This window comes from Neopsephotus bourkii, unplaced genomic scaffold (genome assembly GCF_033783945.1).
Source record: "Neopsephotus bourkii isolate Nb327-2 ecotype Australia unplaced genomic scaffold, CSIRO-AGI_Nbou_v1 NB_756, whole genome shotgun sequence".
Lineage (NCBI taxonomy): Eukaryota > Metazoa > Chordata > Aves > Psittaciformes > Psittacidae > Neopsephotus > Neopsephotus bourkii.
In genome coordinates, this window is record NW_026901254.1 from 3,063,539 (window position 1) to 3,090,468 (window position 26,930).

The 26,930-nt window shown below is 36.0% G+C and overlaps 1 protein-coding gene across 2 annotated transcripts in view; it reads left to right on the forward strand.

Annotated features, from left to right (window-relative positions):
- CSMD1 (CUB and Sushi multiple domains 1) overlaps window positions 1–26,930 on the forward strand; it is a 1,128,271-nt gene that overhangs the window by 964,673 nt on the left and 136,668 nt on the right. For both annotated transcript variants that reach the window (XM_061354960.1, XM_061354961.1), the window contains exons 34-40: window positions 2,768–2,971; window positions 4,062–4,186; window positions 4,792–4,888; window positions 8,954–9,058; window positions 17,702–17,820; window positions 22,678–22,747; window positions 25,307–25,423. In XM_061354960.1, the coding sequence (XP_061210944.1) occupies window positions 2,768–2,971; window positions 4,062–4,186; window positions 4,792–4,888; window positions 8,954–9,058; window positions 17,702–17,820; window positions 22,678–22,747; window positions 25,307–25,423 (837 nt within the window). The remainder of the gene's footprint in view (window positions 1–2,767; window positions 2,972–4,061; window positions 4,187–4,791; window positions 4,889–8,953; window positions 9,059–17,701; window positions 17,821–22,677; window positions 22,748–25,306; window positions 25,424–26,930) is intronic.

A 26,930-nucleotide genomic window follows, 5' to 3' on the forward strand; every position in this document is an offset into this window, starting at 1 on the left:
AGTATTCCCTAAAAGGCTGATGAAAAGTTTATTCCATACAGTGAATGAAAAATACTTCATGAGTGATGCTGAAATTCAGTTATGTCATATAATCTGTTAGGAAGATAGGTGAAGTTTAGACTCATGTAAAGCTAAAAGTTAATTAGCTGTGGTCTGTAGGAGTGACCTGTGTGGGAGGAGGCCATGCACCACCATATAACACTCACAAAGTTTCCTCCAAAGCTGGTATAAATATTTTCTAACATGCCAAAAGTTCTAACAGTCAGGGCGGCATGTACGGCGTGTTCGCAAACATATTTGAGAAAGTGACAACTGCTTTCGGCCAGAGATGCTTCTGGGGATATGCTGCTGGAGTTGCTGTTGGAGGGATTGTTGGAGAGACAGTCCTGGAGAGAGGCCCTTCATGCCAAAGGGGTAGCACTTCTGATGGAACTATGACCTGTGGGTAACACATACTGGTGTGAGAATACCTCAGAGGTGCTGGTGGCCTGTGAAAGACCATTTTTGTAGCAGTTGAACATTTCTGAGCAACTGCAGCCCATGTGTCACCCACGCTGGAGCAGGAGCACTAAGAAACAGAGCAATGTGAAAACTTGAAGAAGTAAATATCAGGAGAGAAAATGAGTACAATGCTAAGTACAGCAGAGAAAAACAAACAAACAAACAAACAAAAAACACAAACAAAAAACCAAAATTAGAGCACATGACCCCAGCCTCCTATGCTGCTTCTCCACCTCAGTGGTGGAACTAAGATGATCACAATAAAGTTGGGAGAAGGAAAGGGCAAGGATAGGTGTGTGACTGAAGCTGAGCTTGGGCAGAGGGAAGGAAGCTGTTTACTTGAGTAGTGTTTGTGTTCTCTTTCTTCTTAACTCCTGAATAGGTGATCAGGGTTTGTGTTAATTGGTAATAAATTAAATTAAACATAATTAAGTAGAAATTCCCTAAGACAAAACTGGTTTGTCCACAGCAATCTATTGAACCAGTTGCTATCATGTGATTGTGAACGGTTTATCTCATGACCAAAACTGCCATTTGATCAAGTAGTCCTCACCATGAGATGGATTAATGCCTAAATGTGAAAGAAGCTATACTTGTAGATATATGACACTCATGTGACTGGATGTGTGTGCTGCCATCCTCATCTAGTCAGTTGTAAATTCATTATACAATTAAAAAAAAATATTTATAAGATACTGCTTGCCCAGTAGAACATTTGGTAGAGAAAAGGCTATTGGTCCCAATAAAAGAGAACAAAAGAGCAGTATGGGTCAGTTGAATTGACGTGGCAGACTGTATGCAGTCTGCAGGTTGCAATCATGAAGAACTGTGACTGTGTGAAATCCTTGAACTATGGTTTCTTCATTATCCTTCCATAAGCTCAAAATAGTTTTCTGCCATGATTAGAAATGTAAACACAAGCAAGTTTCACACAGCAGCTGGCTGATACTGAGGTCCTGTTGAAAACTTAATCACAAAGTCCTGTTTATTTGAACAAGGGGAAGACTATATAAAGTATTTAACATGTAACAGGTGTGGGTATTGTATATAAGGCTGTAAAATAAAATTAAATATAACCATGGCTCTGTTTACACTTGTCTTAGAACAGAAACATTAAGTTTGAAAATCTTCCAGGAATAAAGTCTAAATACCTCCTACCCTTTTTTTAGTTGCTGTGCCAATCTGTCTTTGTTCATTAAGAGCCAAATGGCACGTAGTTTTAATGACGTTACTTGTTCGTATCTATGTGCAATGGTCCCCTGAAACTAACTCTTGAAAAAACAAACTGAACAAACTAGGCTTTTGAACATGCAACTTACACATGAAAAATGGCTTATATTTAATGTTTTTAATGTAGATTTATTTTATTGTAGTGTAAAACATAGCTGATATTGCACACAAACTTCTAAACTTTCCCTATAAATATTTTGTGTTTTTTTTTTAAGTTGGCATTTACTAGCTGACTGCAAAATGAAATGTAGAAATAACAAATTTGATACACAATCAACATGCATAATACCAAAAGTCAGCAAGTAAAAAAAAAAGAAAAAGCCTGTTATAAAGAAGTGATTACAAATTGCAAAGCCAAAGGGAAAATAAATCCATGGGCTTATAATGCATTATATTATTTTTCTCTTTAAATGTTGTTTGCAATCTTTTAACTGTTCTTGTATCACGTCAGGATTATGAATTCTTGGAAGTTATTGGTAAAAATAATTGTTGTCAACTGTAAACACCAAAATAGTCTTGAGGGTACATTGTTACCACTTTGTGTTCTCCAACATGATAAATTAAATATTTGTATAACATTATTTGGATTTATATGGTTATCTATATTATAATATTTTCCTTGGCTTCTAATGAGAAACTTCCAATGAGAAACAAAACCTTCCTTATTTAATAAGTAAAATAGATGGTAGGTATAGAATCCTGTCATTAAAGAAGGCAGCTGAAACACCCACTGATCCTGTCATGCCTAAGGATGTGCTTCCAAAGTCAGTTGCCCTCCTAACTGCCGTGGCACACACGTGAATATACATTGTCACAGCCCAAGACCACAGTCCAGCCGACAGCCATGAAAGCACGAGGCCATTCTTTGAAAATACAGGAGCAGTGCAAGTAAAAGGAAGAAAATCAATTAAGCTCTGTCCTGCAAGAGACAAAAAGCATTTTTAGTGGTCTGTTCATTTGTTCCTTTGCTAGGTGATAACTGTCCTTTGGATTCATGGCATCCTTTTTTTTTTTTTTTTTTTCTCTTTTCCTGCAGCTGTTCCACGCACAAGTGATACCCAGTGTAGCTCAGTTCCAGAGCCTAGGTATGGAAGAAGAATTGGCTCTGAGTTTTCAGCAGGTTCTGTTGTTCGATTTGAGTGTAGTCCTGGCTATCTGCTAAAAGGCTCAAAAGCCATCCGATGTCAGTCCGTACCTAATGCCTTAGCTCAGTGGAATGACACAGTACCAAGCTGTGTAGGTAAGCAGTTGCATTTAAGTCATCTGTCCTGTCACACATGTCTCTGAAGCAGAATTCAGGAACTGTTTCAGAAAATAGTATTTAACACATATATTCACCCTTCTTTGATTAACGTCAGTCATGCCCAATTTAAAAGAGCAGTTTTCCGTATAAGAAAGTAATTGAGTACCAGCTGGCTGGTAGGCAGTATAGTTTTTTGTTTAATGACTTAGATTATATGAACAAGTGTGATACATATTTTCTTGAACATTCATTATTTGACTCACCGACAACTTGAAATACAGGACAGATTTTAATTCTCAAGAAGTGTCTTTATATTTTGTTAGACATTACTTGTATATTTCTGTCACACAGAATGATGGGTTTCTTTTTCAAGTAGAAGCATAGTTTACATGTAGCTAAGATTCTTCAGTCTATTGATAGGCCTGCAGTGGGATCATATTTAGCACTTCAAGTTGGGGTTTTTTTGTTTGTTTTGTTTTTGTTTGTTTGTTTGTTTTGTTTGCTTGGGTTTTTTTTGTGTAAATGTTGCCATGTTTTCTTGCCTCCCTCCTTGGATTTAGCCAAAAGTCATAGGACTTTATAATTAGAGTGGTCTAAAAACAAATGTAGTTGTCCTATTTTCTGTGTATTTTGTTTTTTGTTTAGTTCTGTTTTCTTGAACCTTAAGGAAGCAATTGCATATATAGTAAGAATATTTAATATCCCACACTGCTTTACCAACTAGATCCAATATTGGAACTTAAGCTGTGGGAAAGATTGAATGATTTCTGTCAATTATGACTGTCTTTAATGTTCTCTCTACAGTTTTTTGTTACTCTCAGGTAAGACATGATTAGGCTGTACTGCTAGGCTGCACACACTCAAAATGAAGTTCAATTCTGAATTGTTTATTCATGAAGGTTGTATTTTAAGCTTGATATCATTAATGTATTTTAGATAACTTTGCTTTCTAAATTCAGAGCATTGCTTTATGCCTATTTGCTTATGCTACAAGAGATTATAGTTAGCTTAGTAAAATTATTACTCCATTTCTGTTCTCTAAAGTGGTTTAGGTTTTATAATAATGCATGATAATACTTTCTTTCAGTGCCATGCAGTGGGAATTTTACTGAGCGGAGAGGTACTATTCTTTCGCCAGGTTACCCTGAACCTTATGGTAACAGCTTGAATTGTGTATGGAAAATCATAGTGACTGAGGGATCAGGTATTCAGGCAAGTCTCTATTCTGTCAAGCATGGCATTTTAAATACTTTGTGGTTCAGTCTGAAAAGTAATTGTTTTTTTCTCTAGTAGAATCAGAAACCAGTAAGATGATTTTGGGGGGTACTTGAAATATTTGTGCTTTGTTTTTCTCAATGTTCTTCTTTGGATAACTTTATTCTATGTTACTTTATATTTACATGGGAGTAGGAATGAGAAGTGGTTAACGAGCAGCTTTCTCTTCTAACTGTAGGATATTGAAAGCAGGTCCTGATCCTTCAATCTCGTATGCAAATGCCAACCTTTTCTATGTGCTAGGATATCACTGAGGCAACTCTCTTGACTATCTGCTCATTTACACTTTGAATAATTATTTATGAACATACATGGAAAAATCTTTTTACTTACCTGACGTCATATTTTCTGAAAGTTAAGGTGGTTTAAAAAGTGAATGTTAATGTTTTATTTACATTTCTTCACTCAGGTATTTTTGTTTGGATATTTGTATTTTCTTCCGGGCATGTTTTTTGTTTTTTGTGTTTTTTTTTGGGGTTTTTATTATTATTATTATTTTCTAGAACTAGTTAGTTAAAAAGTTGTGTGGTGGTGTTTTACAGATCCAGGTCATCAGCTTTGCCACTGAACATAATTGGGATTCTCTTGAAATATACGATGGTGGAGATATGACAGCACCGCGTCTTGGGAGCTTTTCAGGTGAGTCTATGCCATGATTTAAGGATACAGTTCTATATACAACTGAGAGAACATGTCTCTGCTCGCGCACATAGACAAGGAGTATATTTGTATTGTGCTGTTTGCGGTATCATTATGAAATGTTGTCATTGTTGAGGGATTTTCAGGTTCAGTAAATGTGTCAATATTTAAATTCATAAAGAAATTTTCAGAAGAAAATCTGATACTGAAATTTTTATCTTTGACTAGCAGGATAGAGGTGATTTCAAAAAAAATGTGTTTATCTTACCTACCCCTCCCATAGAGAACATATAGTGATATAAATTGGTAGTGACGTTCAAGGATGTCCTTTGATACATTTGACTTAGTTTATCCTTGTTAGCCTCCCTTTCTCAGCAAAGAGATGAAGCATTCAGTATTCATCCAAACTTACCAGACCTCAGAGACCAAAAGGAATTACTACAAGTAGGAGATAACAAATCATGTAATTTGTTGTTTCACACATGTATCAAGGATATATAATTTTATCCCTCTTTATAAACCACTTTCTTATAGAAAGTACATGTTATATAAAACAAAGCAAGAAAAAGAGATGCCTCATATAAGATTAAATTATGAATAATATTCCAGAATCACGAGCTCTGTCATAGCCTGATCTGATTATGGTATAGCTAAAGTATTTTGTGGCATTTTGCCTCTCTGTTGACTTCATGAACTTTTAAAATACAGATGTGTATTTGATTCTGTAAGGAAATGAATGACCGACAGCTGAGCCTCACCCAGCTGCGTCCTCACAATGGAATGTGGGAGAGAATTGCAAGGGTAAAAGTGAGACATCTTGTGGGTTGGCATTTAATAGGTAAAGCAAAAGCTGTGCACACAAGCCAAGCAAAACAAGGAATTAATTCACCACTTCCCATGGGCAGTCAGGTGTTCAGCTATCTCCAGGAAAACAGGGCTTCATCATGGGTAACGGTTGCTTGGGAAGGGAAATACCATAGCTACCAGCATTCCCCCTTCCTCTTTTGTCCCCCAGCTGTTATTGCTGAACTCAACATCATATGGTATGGAATGACCATACCATATAGGCAGCTGAGAGTGGCCTCACAGTCACAGGCCGCGGTCTTCAGTTCCCTCAGCACCCGCGGGTGCATCCCATCTGGACCCATGGATTTATGGATGTCCAGATTGCTCAACTGGTCTCTAACCCATTCCTCATCAACTAAGGCAAACTGCTCCGTTGACCTGTCTTCATCTGAGGTCTCAGAGGTACAGGGCTCTTCAGGACTGCCTCCAGCAGAGTAGACAGAGACAAAGAAGGCATTTAGTAACTCTGCCATCTCTGTATCTTCTGTCACCAGGGCACCCGTCCCGTTCATCAGCGGGCCTACATTGCCTCTGGTGTTAGTTTTATCTGCCATGTATTTGAAAAAGCTCTTTCTGCTGTACTTGACTTGGAAATGTATTAATTATTTTTGCTATCAATATTACTGGTTCATCAAAGTAGTGCTTGTGGCTCATGGGGAAATGAAAATAACATTTCCCTTGAAAGACAGCTATCAAAATAATTCCTCAGTCTTTTACAACAGTTGCTGCACCATTTACAGAACGCATATTAGGCATAGCAGAATTTTGATTAATTCAGTTGCCTTATCAAATGCTTGAATGAAACTTTTACAGTGAGTAGACGTTTCCAGCTTTACATAATAACATTATACCTGGAATATTTTAATAACATGAAGGGCTATTTTCACACATCAACATCAACTCTTAATTCTCTCAGTTGGGAAGGTCAAAGTTTTTACAAACTTTCTGTAGTCAGAATTAAAAAACAAGAAACAAAAATACCCAACCCATAACTAGAAAACGAGAATTTATTTTTCTCCTGCAGAGCTACTGTACTTCATTTTTCATTTGGAAATTGTTTTCCCTGTTTTTTCATAGCCATTCTGCTTTCTATGAGGAAGTGAATTTATTAAAAAATATGATGCTAAATTAAAAAAAAGCTGTTTCATTATATGCACATTAAGTTTACCACATGTCTGGTCTTCCATGCTTATCCTTAACAGCTGCAATCTCATATTTTCCTCTTCTGTTTACCACATGTCTGGTCTTCCATGCTTATCCTTAACAGCTGCAATTTCATATTTTCTTCTTCCTCAATCCAGTATAGTCACCTTCCTTCCAAGAATATTTTTTTCTTCTAAAGCCTGAATTCGTTATGAGACTGCAAAGTCATCAAGTGAATTTAGACTTTAATCTCATAGCTTAGTAATGGTAGTTCTTACATGAATCCTGTCCACTAATCCAAAACTGCAGAAAGACCTGTAAAACTTAGATAACTGTTTTCTATATCCCATGGTATGTATTGTGTGATGTGAATGCCCTATATGAGTATGATGTGAATGCCCTGTATGAGTAAAATCTTCCTTAAAGGGCAATTTGTCATCTTTTAGCTCCTTACCATGTATATCAAGATTTTGCTTAATACAGTTTTAAATTTAAAAATATTTGCCACTTCCTAGCTTAGACCGTAGATTTAGTAGGATAATTCTTTTGAGCATTTCTTTTTATGTCCAAGTTTCAGGCTCATACCTAGGCTGCTCAACAGTTACTATAGAAACAGCAAATGCCCCACAGGAAATGGAAATATTTCTTATGCAGTCACTGTTGAAGTTCATTAGCTACTTGATACTGTCTTTGAGGGTAATCATAGAAAATGATGCAATTTTTTGCCTCAGTAGAAGTTCCAGCTTTATACTGTGAGATGTTTTGTTGTAGTTGTGTGGCAACAGAAAATGTTGTGTCCGACTTAGCAATTCTAGTGGCAAAGAGTGCATCCAGGGTTAGTGATCAGCTTTTTGTGTGAGGTGGGCTGATGCCAACCTCATGAAGTTTAACCATGCCAAGTGCAAGGTCCTACACCTGGGTCGGAGCAATCCCAGACACAGCTACAGGCTGGCCAGAGAATAGATTCAGAGCAGCCCTGTGGAGAAGGACTTGGGGGTGCTGGTCGATGAGTGTGCACTTGCAGCCCAGAAAGCCAATCGTATCCTGGGCTGCATCAAAAGGAGCGTGACCAGCAGGTCGAAGGAGGTGATCCTGCCCTTCTACTCTGCTCTCGTGAGACCTCACTTGGAGTATTGTGTGCAGTTCTGGTGTCCTCAACATAAAAAGGACATGGAACTGTTGGAACAAGTCCAGAGGAGGGCCACGAGAATGATCAGGGGACTGGAGCACCTCCCATATGAAGATCGGCTGAGAAAGTTGGTACTGTTCATCCTGGAGAAGAGAAGGCTGCGTGGAGACCTCATAGCAGCCTTCCAGTATCTGAAGGGGGCCTATAGGGATGCTGGGGATGGACTCTTCATTAGGGACTGTAGTGATAGGACAAGGGGTAATGGGTTAAAACTTAAACAAGGGAAGTTTAGATTGGATATAAGGGGGAAGTTTAGATTGGATGTAAGGAGGAAGTTCTTTCCTGTTAGGGTGGTGAGGCACTGGAATAGGTTGCCCAGGGAGGTTGTGAATGCTCCATCCCTGGCAGTGTTCAAGGCCAGGTTGGACGAGGCCTTGGGTGATATGGTTTAGAGCGAGGTGTCCCTGCCCATGGCAGGGGGGGTGGAACTTGATGATCTTAAGGTCCTTTCCAACCCTAACTATTCTATGATTTTATGATTCTATGATTATAGTTTTTTATTATTGTGGAGGCAGATGCAGATGAAAACTCTGGACTGATCTATACTGCAGAATTTTACATGTGGAAAAAAGTCTAATACACTTGAACTTGTTCCATAATCAATCCTTTACTTACCTGTTTATGCATCGTTTTGCTATCCAAGTCAATAAAGTTTTGTCTGTATATGATGGGATCTTGTTTGATTCTACTTACATAGCCTCTTAGTGTCGTGACTGGTAATCAGAATTTTCTTGCAACATCAGGAGAAAACAAGGCAGAATGTTTGAGATTTCCATGCGCATAATGAGAAATGAGCCTGTCTGATCCAGTCCTGGTTATGTCTTTTCAGTATAAAACTCTGATAGACCAGTATGCTACAGTTTATTCCATAACTTTTCTTTCTTCAGGTACAACTGTGCCAGCATTGTTAAATAGCACCTCCAATCAACTTTACCTGCATTTTCACTCTGACATTAGTGTGGCAGCAGCTGGTTTTCACCTGGAATACAAAAGTAAGACGGCTTCTCCTTTGACACTTTCTCAGGTTTTTCCTGCATATGGAAAAGGAAACAGGGACTTTATGTTGTTCTTTTGGTTTTGTTTTGCTTGTTATTCCCTGACTACCAAAGTCAACTCAGCATGAACCTGATATAAGTGATATCCATTAAACTGAAATTTTATATTAAATGACATTCGAAATTGCTGAAAACCAGAATTCCAATTTAGCAGTATATTGCAGATTAACCTGGCAATTCAGAACAACATTTTAAAAATGTGGGGTTTAAAAATGGGGTGAAAAGTGTTCAATTTATTTCAACTTAGTTCTGAAATTTAGGTAACAAAAGAAGTGAGAATTAGTTTCACTGCTTGGAAATAAATAAAACCAAAACAGATAACACATTTGTTTTCCTATTTATATGTGCATATATTTATTACTTGCTGTTATTCCCTTGCCTTCAAATTATTTTATCTCAAAAAATTGATGTAATTAAAATATAAAAAGAAAAAAACCAAACCAAAACAAAAAGCAAACAAAAAACCCCCCCACCATTATAATCCTAGAGCTACAAGAAGGCACTACCATTCTCTTGGTAAATCATTGATGGTATGAGCAGAATAACCTATGAAGTTTAATGGCAAATTCTGCTATAGATCAACTTTTGATATGTTTTATATGCTTTGATATGTTTATGAGCAGCTTGGTACTACAATACAGTTGTTTGATCTTATAAACATCAATGGATTACATCACATAATCATTTTAATGCAAACAAGCATATTTGTATGCTTTAAACACTATAGAATAATTGTAAATTCAGCACATGTGCTTACAAAGAATTGCTTTTAACTGGAAGTAGGTATCAGGGAGAATATTCTAGTCTTTAAAAAAACGATGCGATGATGACTTAGTCTGATGTACGCTTTGATGAAGGTCACAAAGTAAATCCTCCTATTTTTTAATATGAACATACTCTATTTTGTGAAGAAAGGCACTCAGTTTTATTGAAAATTTAGATTGCTTTCATATTACATGTATTCCAACATTAATGTCTAAAACTGTGATTGTTGTTATTCATCTTTTCAAGAATTACAAACAAGTAAAGACATGGATGATCCTAATAAGCTCTATTTAGGATTGAGATTAAAAATTGTAAATAAGGTATAAATATATGCAGAATTTTGAAAGACTGTTTTCATCTCATAATAAATATTTTAAATTAGACATAATTGACAAGATAGTCTTATGTTTTAATTTAATGTCCTGTTGATTTCAAGCATATATATGTTGTAGATTTTTTTTAATACAGGCATTCTAATGGTGATGTAGAATGAATATATAACTATTACTTCTGCAGGAATCTATTTAGAATCTACTATTTTGACAAAGTTATTTATGTTTGGTTGGTTTTGGTTGTTTGTTGTTTGTTGTTTGCTTTTTTTTTGTCTGGGAGCCCTGCCCCACAGTGAGTCAGCCCATTTTCCTTTCCCCTGAATCTGCAGTGAAAGTATAATTCCATATGAAGTGTAAAAAAGTACAGATTTGTCCTAGGAGGTAGCTTTACAATGAACATTTTGAAGTTAAGATTTTATCTTTTACTGTGTGAGTTTTATTATCACTGTGACTCCTGAAAAAGAAAAAAAAAAGTCTTCTGTTAACAAGTAAAAAGTGTTTGGGAGCATGCAGTGTCACTTGGAGTTATGCTTTTCTTTGTCTCCTAATTGCCAGTCCCACACCTGTGCTCTGTTAAAGCATCTGTTGACTTCAGAGGTGCCAGTATTTCAAGGCCAGGTTTTCTTAGAAGTGCAGCTCAGTACAGGTCAAGGTAGCAACACTGAACACTCAGACCTTAGATAACTATTCTGTTGATAGTATGGCAGGAAAGAATAATTTCCTTTATTATCTGGCTCTATGGTCTCTGCAGGACTAGCAGAGGTACAGTGCATCTGTGTGTGCCTCTGAATACAGAAGCTGAGCACATCCCCACAGCAAGAATTACCTTTTTATATTGAGCAGTCACCTTTTTAGGTCAAATAAGAAGCAGAGAAGGAAATACTTTTTCTGTGTAAGAAGATTCAGATGTTGCTAATGTTCAATTATGAATTCTGAAGCCTGTGATCATTTGGTCACCTACTCTTCAAAGCAGCATTGGAAAAATAAATTGAGAAGTCAGTCTAATATTTGGAATAAAAATGTCCTTTTCTTGAGGGTTTGACTTACTAATGTCTGGTGAAAAAGCATTTGACATTAAATGCTACATTAGAACATCAGATACTTTTGATAAAAGCAAAGGAAAAGGAGGGCTAAATTCATAGTCTTCCTAAATAAAGTATTTTGCAGCTGTAACATTCAGCTACAGTAAAAGAGGCTTAATTTCAACTCGTTCAACTTCTTGCAGAAATTTGAATGTCTAGGTAGTCGTAGTGGGAGCCTTCAGTATCGACTTTTAAGGCTGTTCTATTTAATAAGACAAACTGTGTAGCTGTAGCAGGATTCGTATCCGAATTCTGGACCCTGAAGTAAGAAAGGTCTTTTTCCCATTCATTAATTCTGCTGTTTATTGTAGCACTTTTGTTTTATGTGGTCTCAACAGTAGAAAATTCAGTGATGTATGTTAAAAACAGTATTTCAAAGGTGAATGACAGATTTCCAGAAAGACTTATCATCCATTCATTTAAAGATTCTGGAGCACCTCCTGTATGAAGACAGGCTGAGAAAATTGGGGCTCTTCAGCCTGGAGAAGAGAAGGCTGCATGGAGACCTAATAGCAGCCTTCTAATATCTGAAGTGAGCCTATAAGGATGCTGGAGAGGGACTCATTAGGGACTGTAGTGACAGGACAAGGGGCAATGGGTTCAAACTTAAACAGATTCAGGTCACAGATACGGAAGAAATTCTTTACTGTAAGAGTGTTGAGGCACTAAACAGGCTGCCCAAGGAAGCTGTGAAAGTTCCATCTGTGCCAGTGTTCAAGGTCAGGTTGGACAGGAGCTTGGGCAACCTTGTCTACTTTGAGGTGTTCCTGCCCATGGCAGCAAGTTTGAAACTTGACAATCTTAAGGTCCTTTCCAACCCTAACTGTTCTATGATTCTATGGTTTCCATATCAGAAAACAAGCTCAGAGGTCCCAGTCAATTAGAGAGGAAGAGAGAGCATAAAATTGCTGAGCAATACTGTAAGAATAAATGAGAACTAGTTTCAATATCAGCTCATTAAAAACCCCCAACAGTATTATGCCATTTAATATGAGCTGGAAAAAACTGTCCCTTAGTTTTGTAGAAGAAAAGAAATAAACAACAATATAATCATGAAAGCAAAACAGAATTGTATATTCCTGTATTTTTAAGATCTCCAGCATAACACTGCATCAGTGTAGATGCAGAAGATTAAGCATTTAATGTTGGTTTAATTATGGATAGATAGAAAATTCATGGAGAGGAAAGATTAAAAAAAAAATTTAGCTAGTCCTTAGAGAACAAAAATTGATGGGCACATTTCTTATTTCATTTCCAACTAGGTCATTTTCTACTTGTTTAAAATTATTTTCCTATAGAAAATTGTTGGGTCTTGTGTGACCCTGATAAAAATTTTATTATGTTTATATTTGAATCTTTCATTTATAGCTATGCTTATTTTAGTATTTGAGTAATGCTTTTATGAATCCAAATGTACTTTTGTATAGTTCCTGCTCTTTTGTGGAAGGGGAATGGCTTTGTTTATGAAGCTGTTTTCTTGAGCAATCATTTATTGTCAGTCAAAACTAACAATAAAAATTCACATTTTTTCTGATTTTTCATCAAATTTCAGGGAAATCCACAGCAATCATGGCTTAATTTTGTTTTCCAGAATAATAAAGAAAGCTACTACATAATTTCCTCATGGTTTACAGACTTACATTTTTATCTCCTGCTACATGTATTAGTTCCCAGTTAGCATTAATTGAAATTATATTTATGTATCAAAGGGCATTGGATCCTTTAATATAGTTTTAAGTATTTGTGTTTTGGAAAGAGAAAAGTGTATCTATCTTTGAAATTGAGAGCACTGTAATACTTTTCATAAGGTGAAAATCCTCTTTTAGCATTTAATTTTTTTTTTTTTTTCTTTTTGGGGACAGGGCTTTGTGCTTTGTCCTAGAACATTAAAAAAAAAAAAAAAAAAGTTCAGGTTATTTCAGTAAATGAGCTTTGGTTTAAATCTTTTGAGGATTAATAGAAAACATTACATGAACATTACATGAACATAAACATTACACTGCACAGGAAATGCAGTGAAAGTTATTGCTCCTTGATTAACAAGAATGATAAATTCTTAGAACTAAATCCATTAAACCCCTTTCTGTGAAAACATCCAGTAGGTAAGACAGTGTTACTCCTGTAACAGTGAAGAGATGGCCTTACACTTCTATAATTATTGTCTCATTTTCTGAAGCTTCTCTTTTGCATGTTTTCAAGTGCTAAGGGTTCTCAGGAGTTGAAATAAAGGATTGACTGGTAAGGAGACTAGAGAGCAAGGACTATATTTTGTAGTACTTCTCTATCATAAAGATCTTCAACAAATTCAAATATAAAAATCAGACTAGCAGTAAAGAAGGCATATTCTTTTAGGTAGCATACTGGGTTTTGGTAGCTCCAGATTAAGAACTTTCATGCAATTCAAACTTTAATGTGGCTCTTTAGTGGAGCAGTCTTTTATTTTTCCCTGTGTTAAAACAAGTATGAATCATAAATATGTCATTTTTAATTTAGCGGGTCCTGATCCTATCAGTATGCCTATATAACTTAGTAGCTGCTGACATGAACCTGACCCCTTTTGCAGTTATTCACTGAGATAAATGCATTTTCTAGGCTGATGTCTGAAGCACGCAGTTTTGGAAGGGACAGCTTGGCTTTTGATTTACACCACCATCAAAATGGAAGGAACGATTCACTCCAGTTTGATGTTTTTGCTATGACAAAGAACAAGATGGTTCGGTTAGCCACATAGGGACAGGAGGGAATAATTAAAAAAAAAGAAAAGCCTGATGACTTTTGGTCAAGCTGTCAAGAAATTCTTGTGGTGTTCAGTTTGCAGCTTTCTGAAATGGACACTAATGGGCATTCACATTGTCAGATATGCCAGCAAGGATTTGCTTTCTGCCAGCAATGGCAGTGATATTTGGACAGAATTTGAGGTAATTGTAGACATGTATATAATTATGTAAGTGAGGCATATTTGTCTTATGTCACAGTGGAGCCAGGAAAGTATTTAGCAGGCAGTAAGTGAAAGAAGGTCAGGGAGGGGGTTATCATTCTTGACATTGATGTGTTCTTTGTTGTACGGCATAGCAGAAGCTGAGCTCTGAAGAGCATGCACTGAGCAATCCTTGTTCTTTTTTGATTGCTCGGACTTGACATTTAACATACTTTCCATTTATTACTGACAATCCACGTACAATCTAGTTTAATGTATTTCAGAGTCTCTGAATATTTAAGTTCTCTAGTTTTCCCTCAAAAACCAGTTTGTTTACTTTCTCTTGAGCATTCTTTAGATTTTTGGACCAGTTCTAAACCAAACTTGTTATTGAGTTAAACTCGGCTAGTATTACTAATGATGAGTGTTGAGGATTCAGAATTCTGTTTGACTCTGTTTCCAACTTTATCTTTGTTTTTCAGGACATATTGCTTCTTAATGTCAGGTATGTCAGAGAAGTCGATTATGAGTGGGTTTTACATAGTGTTTTATGATAGCCTGATATAATGTCCTATATTATAAATTGCATCATGAGACCAAAGCAATAGTACATACAAGGTATTTCACAAAGAATAAGCAGCTAGCAGAAAGTTTTGTGAAATTATTAGAATCTGTTAAAGATGAAATACATGGTGTCATATCTAGCCTCTATAATTCTGTATGCTATTTAACTAATGATAGAGCTATATTACAAGCACATTATTAATATTGCTATGCAGACACTGTTATAAAACTTTATCTGTGACTCAGAAAAATCTTCAAAAGTAATTGTTTTGTTCATACTGATCTAAGACTGCAGGCCTGTAACTCTCAACACACAGGGGTGCTGAATCCAACCAAAATACAAATTTCTTGAAGACAGGAAGTGAATTACAGTTTTATTTTCACAGAATTCAACAAATACATTGCTATCTATAAGCAATTTTATCACAGTGTCTTTGTTGAGTGCTTGTTTATTTAGTAATGGTGAGTTTGAAATGTGTCTTTTTTTTCTGTTAAAGAGAGAAGTGTAAAGAAATGCAGAAATAAGGCTTGATTCATGAATGTGAATTAGGCTTAAGTTGTGTCTCAATACTGGATTCTCAAATTAGTAAACAACAATCTAGATACTACAGTTTGAATTACTGACATACATAAGATACTACCCTTCGCATAATGCTGGAACAAACAAGCAGTTTGTATGGATGCAAATCACAGCTATTTAGTACCTATATTCAGAATGATTTTCCAGATATGGATACATTTATGGTATTGCAGAATACAGAGTAGTCGACCAAAAGAATGATACTAGAAAACTGCAAAACCGCCAAAACTGCTGAAGTTAATGATGATATCCTCATTCCTATTTGGAGCATTACAGTTCCACATAAAGACCACACATTATGTGCTTAGTGGTCACGTGAATTCACCACAAGATAATCAAATATTTGATAATATTGATAGAACATCAAAATTCATAAATTCTGTGGTAGAAATTGCTGAAAGTGTTTAAAGCACATTTAGATATTTGCCTAAATTATACATGCCGAAACACAAAGGACCTCCTTCAGGGAGATTCTACAGCTTGCAACTGTTAAATTATTTTTATGTTATAATTAGAAAATACTTAGTTTACTAACTCTTGTAGCCATAGTTATGAAGACATGATACCTTGATAGATGTCACTCAGCATTAGAATTACTTGCCATTATTATTGTTCATTCCTGAAAAAGTGAAATGTAGTAAGACTCAAGAGCACATGAGACAGTGTACAGGATTATGGAAGCTATTTCCAGGAAAGAAAAAAAAATGGTTTGACAATAACAATTTTAGGTAAAAGTATAAAAGCTATTTAAAACTTCTGTGTGGTTGATTAGGAAAAATGTATTTCCTTCAACTAAGCCTTGACCTTGCAAAAAACTGATCAGGAGTGGATGAAGTGGGAAACACAAAATTCTTATGTGTGCATTTAAGGTTTGTAAGGTGTTATATTTGTGTGATGAAAAGGTTTAGGGCATAAAGTTAAAACCCTGTCTGTATCAAAATGTGTAAACAGCATTATCTGAAATAAAATCACTTCTGTGGAAAGACTATGGTCTCAGCATAATATTGGATATTGTTTCATGATGAGCCATCTGGAACAACAGAGTCCAAAATGTCAGATATGAGAGTAAAACCAAGTATCATGTAATTTCTGTACTAACCACTCCATCAAGTTCCACTTACTGTCACCAAAAGGGTTAGATTTCATAAGACAACAGTGAGAGTTGTAGCATTTAGTCAGTTGTTTTTTCATACAAGTGAACTGAAGGACCCACAACATCACACTCAGGAAAGCATTATTTTTGTCTGATTTTCACATAATTTTGGGCTAGTAAATTCTAAAGACCTGTTCTAACACGTTGTGAAAATAATTTCCATTATACTCTGGCTTCTATACTTCGTATTTTACTAAAATACAGGATTTTCATATTTATGTTTCAGTAGTAACTTTAATTAATAAATGACTTCACAATTAAGATTAAACATTTGAAATTTATTTTTTACTTAAAATAAAGATTTTAATATTATAAGGGGAATGAGATTCTGTTTTCAAACTGTAAACCAACAAATTCTGCTGTTTGCAAAGAAAATCTTAGCACCGAATTATTTGTTCTAATCTGCAGTGTCTCAAATGTCTTGTTCATTTGGAGCATTTTAGGTTAGATAGCAGAGTTTATATTTAATTTTCAGTTGTACTAACTAACAAACTCTTTAGGTAAGCAGTCAAGGAAAAAATAGAGAAGTTCTATGGACTCAGTGAAAAGCAGAAGCTAATACTTGAGGTTGCCATATTCAGAAAAACACATTTGAAATTGCTAATCCTGGAGAGTTGTAAAACTAATCTGTTAGCTGACACGTGGGTTAAAGATATTTAAGAACAGACTGTCCTGTCATACCTATGCAATGATTTAGTTTTGGGTTAAAAATATTAAATTTAACATGCCTGAAATTCTTTATAGTCAAGTGTTGTCTGAACTAAGTAATACCCTTAGATTTAGCTAGTGTTCCAAAAGGCTCTACCACCTAACCTCAGTATTTTTGTTCATCTGTTGTTGAAAAGAGACAATATACATAAAGTGCGTCATTAAATCTTTCTCTAGAATTTCCATATTACCATACCAGCTGAAGACAATAAAACAGCATAGTACATAATAGCAACATGACATAGTAATTGGTATAGTCACAGTATATAATCTTTGTACTTCAGTCATGCCATTTGTATTCTGCAGGAGTTCTGAAACATTTGTTTTAAACAAAATTTCAGTTTTATTCTGGAATACATTTTTAATTAATATTCTGTTTAAAAAAAAATAAAATGCTGTGGATAGATTTTGTTACAGCAGGAAATAAAAATGAAGAGCTGTTGTCAATTTACCTATTTTCTTGTGTTCACTTTCCTCAGCTGTAGGCCTTGCTGCCTGTCCTGAACCAGTAATTCCTAGCAATGGAATCAAATCAGGAGATAGATATATGGTGAATGATGTTTTGTCATTTCAGTGTGAGCCAGGATATACATTACAGGTATTTCTTTATTTCTTTCTTTTGATTAATATACTGTGGAATACTTGCAACAACATGACAATAGAGCTACCCAAATCCTATTTTAATGAAGAGGTTCTAGTGTGTCCATAGAGATGATTTAAGTAGACCCTATGTTAGTAGTCCCACATTGTAAAGCTATGAAAATGTAGCATATTTGGGGCTCAGTAAACCTCTGCTGGTATATGTTGTCTTAGGCTATCAAGCAGTAAAAAACCATCAAAATGGACAATTGAAATATCATGGTTAAAATGTTTTCTCTAGAAAATGGTTGTGGCACTATGCTTACTGAAACTGTACTGCGATTTCCCCATTTTTGGAATGGGTTCCTCTAGGTGAAGTTTTAACCACAGTTATGTCATTGAATTTTGTATTCTGCTTAGAAATTGTAGAGTTAATTTCAGAAACAATTTTTATTCATGGTAAATCTACTCTTAAAAATCTTTCAAGGAAAGAAGTAATCCAAATTAGTTCACAGACTGGGGATGTTCACACAGATTTAGTTTCTAATGTTAGACATGTTATCAAGCTGGTGTTTGTAAATGTCACAGGACTATGTATATCTAAGACTCAAAAACATTTTTCTTCCCTTATTTATTCCTCTACTTTATTTATATATGTTCCATCACCAGTGCGATATATCGAAAACACTGGAGTTCAGATTTTTTGGGTGGTAATAGGTCCCACACAAGACAATGTAAAAATGCACCACAATATCAGAGAAAGCAAAACATCACAACTTCTGCTCCAGAGAAGGATAAAGTAGTCTGTCCTTATCTGATGTTTGCCAGTTCAGTGCTGTGCCATCATATATAAGCTTATTCTTTGATCTCAGTATTCCTTACCATTCTCCTAAAATTCAGACAGGATTCAGACTGAACATCTTATCTCTAGGCTGGCTGTGGGGACAGCTGCACTTGAAAAATCTCTCTAGGTAAACAGCAATATGCTTAACATATATTACAGCTGCAGGGTCAAGTCTTTTACCTAACCCGTGCTCTTTACTTTAATAACATGAATGTTAACAGCCTCTATCAGAAGCATCCCAGATCCATAGCAAAAACGATTCCATCTTACAACTATCCTAATTGGAAAAAGATCCAATACTCATGTACAATAAAACCTACTCTGCCTATCTTCACCACTTGCTGGTCATTTAATGGTTCAGGGATTGCTTACAAGCCAGGTGATGGTTCATAGATAAACTACTTAAATTTTTCTGTTTCCAGAAAAGGAAGATCTAATGTTCTTCTGAAAATACCTACTGGTTTAAAACCTTTTTATTTAGGACTTAGTTTATGAACTTTATTTTGCTATTCCATTTCTCCCTTATAGTGTCTTTTGTAGGTAGCAGTCATATCATATTCTTATTACACAGTCTCTTTGAAATGACTGTCATCAGACCTTGAATCCCAAATAGATTCTGACTTCATTTAAAGGCTGCTGATGAACAATTAATTTTTTTCTATTTCAAAGTATCATTAAGTATATGATGAAATGCCATATTCTACAGATACCACTATGTTTCAGACGCCAAGGCAAATTTAGGTGAAGTTTGATCTTCATTGGTATTAATTTGTTAGAATGTAGTGCTGGCATGCTTTTGGCCTAGGTGAAGCTTCACAGTTCAATAATAATCACAAGCCAGAGAATATTCCTGATAGGCACTTTGTTTTGGAGTGAATTCAGAAGAAAAAAAACTTTGACTTAATATTCTGGATCTATTTTTACTTAGAAAAAAAAAATCAGAAATGTGAGTTCATAAATACAGTATTAGCATAAAACAGGTGTGTGTTTGTGAGGAAGATATCTGCATATAAACTATGTTAATTCTTAACTTTTATACACCATGTATATCACTGTTGCAAACCACATGACATCTTTTATTTATATGGAAGTCTTGTCTTTTGTCCTTGAATATGACTAACTGCACTTTTCTTCTTATACTTAAAGGGATTCTGTAATGAAATAATTTCTTAGAATTTCATAGTATAGTTTCTTAACTGTATTTCTTACCTCTGTTTCCATGCATATGCAAATTTAATATCAACGATGTAATTTGACATAAAACACCCTAGATTCATTATCTTGTCTAAAGCGTTGTCGTGGTTTAACCCCAGCCAAACAGCTTGTGCACTCACTCCCGGTGACTGGTGCCGGGATGGAAGCAATCGAGGCCCACGTCCGTCCCTGCCCCCTCCTCAGGGGCTCCCCCCCTTCCCAGCTCCCAGAGGAATGGGGAGGAGAATTGAAAGAATGCAACTCCCACGGGCTGAGATAAGAACAGTCCAGCAACCAATGTACAACACAAATCACCACCACTACCACCACTAACAACGATAAGAGATAATAGCAAGGGAAAAGAGTACAATCCCACCCCGCTGAACAACGAGTCTGACCCGGCAGACACCCTGTCCTTCCGGGTAACTCCCAGTTCCCCCCCGGGCATGATGTGCTGTGGTATGGAATACCTCTTTGGTCAGTTTGGGTCAGGTGTCCTGTCTCTGCTTCCTCCCAGCTTCCCCTCCTCCCTGGAAGAGCATGAGGCTCACAAAGTCCTTGGCCAAACCAAAACATCATTTTTATCAGCTTTGTTCCCAGCCCGAAAGTCAAAACACAGCACTGCACCAGCTACCAAGAAAGAGAAAAAATAACTGCTAGTGCTAAACCCAGGGCAAGTGTAAAACAAAAAACCTTAAATGTCCAAATTTGATAGTTTGAATATTTTCAAAATATTAATGAGGACTTCTATGCTGTATGAACTCTTCTGTAAGAAAGTGCATACACATGTACGTATAGTGTATTGCTCAGACAAGTAAAATGGCTCCAAATTAAAAAGAAATAATGAGAATGAGGTTCTGCGAGGCACAGTATGTTTGCTTTTCAACAAATATAGATCAGCATAACTTTTTCAGTCTAGCTGTGAATTTACCCTCAGTCTTTAGAGAGCATATTCACAGCTAGCAATAACAATCAGGTGTGGATTAGTTTATAATTGAGACTTACCAGAAAAGTCATAGAGCTCAAAGTACTACCTGGAGATGCATAAGAAAGGTAATTGCTAGCTGTAGGATTAAGTGTCTCCCCTCAGGAGGGGACTTTAAAAGACTGAAATCAGAGTGTACTCTTGTTGGGAAGAGGCTTGAAGCCAGAGGAATAATTTAATTTTATTTTTCAAAAGATTTTTATAGGCCATTTTACTTTTTTCCCTAACTGTGGTAGTTAAATTATGGCTTCCCCCCGACTCACATCAGAACATGCAATCATAGAAGACTAGGAAAAGAGAATAAAATAAATCAAGGAATATTGCTTTAAGTAAATTATTAAAAATCTCATCTGTTTTGCAAGTAACTAAGACGATACAGTAAGTGCCTGAACATTTTTCCATTAAAAGAAAAAGGCTTCTTTTTAAAAGAATCTTCTATTAAGTTGTTATAAATTTGTAGTATTTTAATAAGAAGAAAGACTAATTTATTTTTTCTTAATTTTAATGAAAGCTGATTTTTTTTTTTTTCCCTTCCAAGCCATTTTTGGAAGTGTTTCAGTTTGTCTTTCAGAAGCTGATTGCCTATATGTGCTTAACTAAATGATTAGTTTAAGTAGCTTATTCTGTACAATTCCATACAACTTCCTATGAACTTTATTCAAGATAGCATGTGTAGTTTCTTATTTGCAAATATACCGAATGATGTGGAAGTCATTTAATTAAATGGATTTTCCTTTACTGCAGATTACTTCTTTTTTTTTTTTCTAAATGAGCATTTGATTGCTGTGGACAAGTAATATTTAAATAATTCTTCATATTATATTAATAAAATGTACTACCATACTAAATATTAGATTCTTAATACACTTGATAAAAATAAAGAAGATATGATAAATGACATACCCAGCTTTGTATATCCAAATTACTGAAAGAGAAACTAAACCTTGCCCTCAGACCCATGCCTCAATCTTTGTATCGGGTTCTTTCACTCCTGACACTTTATTCAGTTTTACCATTCCAACAGCAGAATGCATAACCTGAGCTCCTCAGGGGACAGAATTGATTAAAAAAAAAAAAAAGACTTGTTTGTGCTAATGTCATCAGTTTTAACTGTATCGGTGCAAGGAAAGCTGGGAGCATTTTGCAGTTGGTTCTGGACAGCCACCCTAAAGTATGTGGAAATAGACTTTGTAGGTTACAGTGTCATTTTTCTTGTTCTTGTGATGTTTCTTAAAAATAGGCAGCATAAATTGAACATGACAGCTTAATAAAGAAGTATGTGTACTTTTATAGCTGTCTGCCTAGATGCTGCATGTATGCAGTGAGTCATGTTGTGAGGCCATGTGAGAGTCAAGACCTGCTGGTAACTGTGGATGACTGTCTTGATATGGTCCACATCCACACCATCTGTAGCAAGCAGATGTGGAAAAAAATTCCTCTCTTTGTGTGTGCTGCTCACTCAGAGTAATAGCTGATTCGATCCAGATTGCAGCCTGAAAATGAACTAGGGTGAGAACCCTGGAACTGAAATAGAGAGCATGTAGTCCATATGAATGACCGTATTATGAATGCACGTAGTCAGCTGCTTCTGTCTTGTAACCAGACTTAAAGTTAGTCAAAAACATCGAGAGGTTTTCAAGTTATCAGAGGAAGAGTGGTTTAAAACATCTATCCAGTAGAAAAATAAGTATTTGAAAATAGTTTAACAAATTCAAAAAAGTAATTATAATGCACTTGGTTGATAAAAGAAAAAAACACAGATAAGACAATCCAGGAGGTCCTCTGTAGCTCTGCCTTCATGAAAAGTCCCATAATGAGTATCTGTAATCTAATATTTTGCCCTATCCAAACAGGGTCGTTCTCATATTTCTTGTATGCCAGGAACAGTGCGACGCTGGAACTATCCATCTCCTCTCTGCATTGGTATGGATATTTGCTATTTTCAGTGTCTGACCATCACTCAGGATAAACTCCTGGCTTTGTCATGCTTATTGTTCCTTCACTTAATTCTGTTTAATTCAAAACTTCTTTGGGTTTCCATTTCCATCTGTTAAATACAGGTGTGTTTTTTAATTTATATATAGTGTATATGCTATTTAAAGAAATACTGTCAGTGGGGAAAGGAGGAATCATAGAATCATAGAATAGAATCATAGAATAGTTAGGGTTGGAAAGGACCTTAAGATCATCAAGTTCCAACCCCCCTGCCATGGGCAGGGACACCTCGCTCTAAACCATATTGCCCAAGGCCTCGTCCAACCTGGCCTTGAACACCTCCAGGGTTGGAGCATTCACAACCTCCCTGGGCAACCCATTCCAGTGCTTCACCACCCTTACAGTAAAAAACTTCTTCCTTATATCCAATCTAAACTTCCCCTGTTTAAGTTTTAACCCATTGCCCCTTGTCCTACCACTACAGTCCCTAATGAAGAGTCCATCCCCAGCATCCCTATATGCCCCCTTCAGATACTGGAAGGCTGCTATGAGGTCTCCACGCAGCCTTCTCTTCTCCAGCCTGAACAGTACCAACTTCCTCAGCCTATCTTCATATGAGAGGTGCTCCAGTCCCCTGATCATTCTTGTGGCCCTCCTCTGGACTTGTTCCAACACCAGAACTGCACACAATACTCCAAGTGAGGTCTCACAAGAGCAGAATAAAGGGGCAGGATCACCTCCTTCGACCTGCTGGTCACACTCCTTTTGATGAAGCCCAGGACTGTTTAGCTTGTCTTGAATACTTTGCTTTGATTCAGGCTGAATCTTCTTCAGAAGGGAGAGGAAGTTAACACATCCCTTTTGTAGCATGTTCAGCTTAGAGAAACTTCTCAAGAACAAGCCAGGTCATGCAGGGAGCTTAGGAAACTTCTCAAAGAAGCAGGCAGTCTGTCTGCAGTAGAGGCAAGCTCTGAAGCCAAACCTTCAGGGGTTATGGAATGAAAGAGCTAAAGGGAACCAGAAAAGGCTGTCTCTTTTCATCTGAGAAAGCTATTAAATGATGCCAAGTAAAAAAGCAAAGCTATAAAATATTTCAAGCATACCAAGAACTTACTCAGCAGATGTTAGTTTTCCCTATGTTGAAAATAATCTTGCTCTGTTGCATTGTTTCTTGGTTAAACAAAGTTTAAGAGAGTTAAGTTTCTGGTGTCTTTTCCATGCACATTTCAAGAAAAAGCAGAAATGGAGGGGAAAGAAGCACAGATCCATAGTAAGATTTTATCAATTCAGCTTTGAAATATATTCTTGACCAAACGCTTTTAATTTCAGTATTCAGTCAGCAAAAGCTGTGCCTTTTAGCTTCATATATAAGAGAAGTGTAAAAGATTGGGATGATACTAAACAATTTAATGTGAAATGGTTTTAAAGATTCCTTGTGAAGTTGGGCCTATATATTACATTATTTTGTCAACTTCTACAGAAGCAGTCATTTCTGATTAATATGAAAGCAGTGCAGTTCCTTCAAATCAGTTTTAGAAATGGAAAATTTATTCAGGAAGGTGTATTTTGGGATTTGGCTGTCATGGGGCTTGGGCTAATCTTATGTGTTACTTTGTATATTAAGTATAGGTCCTATTCAAAAACTACGCTTTGGGTTTTTGGTGTTTTGTTTTCTTTTTTAGTTGGTTTGTTTTGGTTGTTGGTTTGGTGTTTGTTTTGTTTTATTTGGGGCGGGGATTGTTGGTTTTGTTTAGTTTGGGGGGGGGGGTTATTTTTTTTTTCCTCTTTAGCTCATGAAAGGTTGCTATCCTGGAAGCTAAAATAACCCCAAGAAAAGATACAAGCCCTTAAAATATGATTCCTCCCTTCCCCCCGCCCCCACCTTTAAAATGTTGATTTTTCTAGAAATGTAAGCCAAAGTCTGTTGTTTTCACTAAATAATGTATTTAGCACTGGAGGGAGGTAGAGATATTTGAGAAGTTCAAGACTGATGTCTAAGCTTTTTAGCACAGTTCTTCCTTTCTTGATTCAATTTCTTGTGTGGTCTGACCAGGAGGTTAAGTTTTTCGGTACAATTATCATAACGCACAGTATCAAAGTATTGCAGGTCATGCATTCCTGTAATACTTGACATGAAAACTTGTGGACTTTTACGGAATGATTCCTCAAATAATAGATATAAATTACAAGTTCTTAATTTGTTTTCTTGATATTGCTCTTCATCCATATTATTGTCCTAGTGAAAGTGTAAACTCAGCCATTTTTTTGCAAGTTGCTTCATTTATTTATAATTTAGCTTTATGCCATCCAAAATGATGCTGATGCCTTTTCAATCTCCAAACACATGGACTGGCTGAAGAAAAACATACAGATAGGAAGCAAACTGGTTTTATTTTTTTTTTAATTCTTTATGAAGAATGTCTTGACTGTGATAAATTCACTGTTTAGGGGTATGGGGGTAAAATGGAAAATCCATTTTTCAATTCATTGTATATTAAGAAATAATATTATTGAAAGATACAGTGACTTTCTTTTTATTTTTAATAGCTAAATGTGGTGGAACACTTACAAGCATGGGTGGTGTGATCCTAAGCCCAGGTTTTCCTGGAAATTACCCTAGTAACTTAGATTGTACATGGAAAATTTTATTGCCTATTGGATATGGTAAGTATTTAAGAAACAATTATTTATAATCACCAGATTTAACTATATATAAGAATATTCTAAATTCCACTATGAAATAGATTTTATCCAGTGAATTAATTTAAAAATGGTTGCCAATTTAAAAATACATCTTTGTAAAAGCAACTTGTTGTTTGTAAAACTCAGCCAGTTTCAGAAACTTATTTCAGAGCAAATGAAATCTGCTGCTTCAAGATGTCAGATGAAGATAATGTAACTTCTAAATTAATGACTGGTCTTCTGTTTAATGGCCTTACATTGTTCCCCAAGCAACTTTTATTTCTTACATTCTATGAAAATGGATAAAACCTTATTTCTAGCACTATGGATTTGGTTAAAACATTCTAAAAGTGTATTTCAAGTCCCAGGTAACATTTTCCAACTTAGAAACTTTCTAGGTTTTCATTAAAAATATTGTCATACAGAATACCTTTACAATTAAATAGGAATTAGGTTGATAAGGTAGTAATGGATGACAAAGGATCTATTAGTGCAAATATAAAGCACAGTCTTCTATCATTATGGGAAATAAGAAAGGAATAAGTTTTCTTGAAACAGTATGCCCTGTACTGTGAATTCAATGCTAATAGTCAAATAAGAAAAATAATTTTAAAAGGTCATTATGAAATTCACTGTACCTGTCTCTATAAATGAATTTCTTTTCCATGCTTTCCATTTGCATTCATGTTATGGTTTAAGCCTAGCCGGCAATGAGAACCACACAGCCGCTTGCTCACTCCCCCCCTGCCCCAGCTTCCTACCCTCCCTCCTGGAGGGATGGGAAGGAGAATCAAAAGAATTTACCTCCCACGGGTTGAGATAAGAGCAGTTTAGTAACTAAGGTATAACACAAACCACTGCTGCTACCACCAATAATAATAATGATAAGGGAAATAACAAGGGCAGAGAATACAACTGCTCACCACTCACCGAGTGATACCCAGCTCAACACTGAGCAGTGATCTAGCCCTGCCAGGTAACTCACCCCAGTTCATATACTGGGCATGGCATGCTGTGGCATGGAATACCCTTTGTCTAGTTTGGGCCAGGTGTCCTGTCTTTGCTTCCTCCCAGCTTCCCCTCCTCCCTGGCAGAGAATGAGACTCAGAAGGTCCTTGGTCAGAGTAAACATTACTTAGCAGCAACTAAAAACATTGGTGTTATCAGCGTTGTTCCCAGACTAAAAGTCAAAACCACAGCACTGCACCAGCTACTAAGACTGAGAAAAATTACTGCTACTGATGAACATAGGACAGTCTTCTAATAGAAGTTAATGTCTTTGAAAAACCTTTAGGAAAAATACATCTTTGTGTTTAAAATGTGGTTATTTTAGACATTTACATTTTTCTAAGTAACCGATAAATCTAGTTTTTGCTTTCAGAATGCAATTTTTTTCTATACTGGATATTTACAACTAGTTGTATAAATTCCTTCTCGGTAAATAAGTATGGATGATTCAATTTTAAAGATACTCTGTGCTCATCAGAGA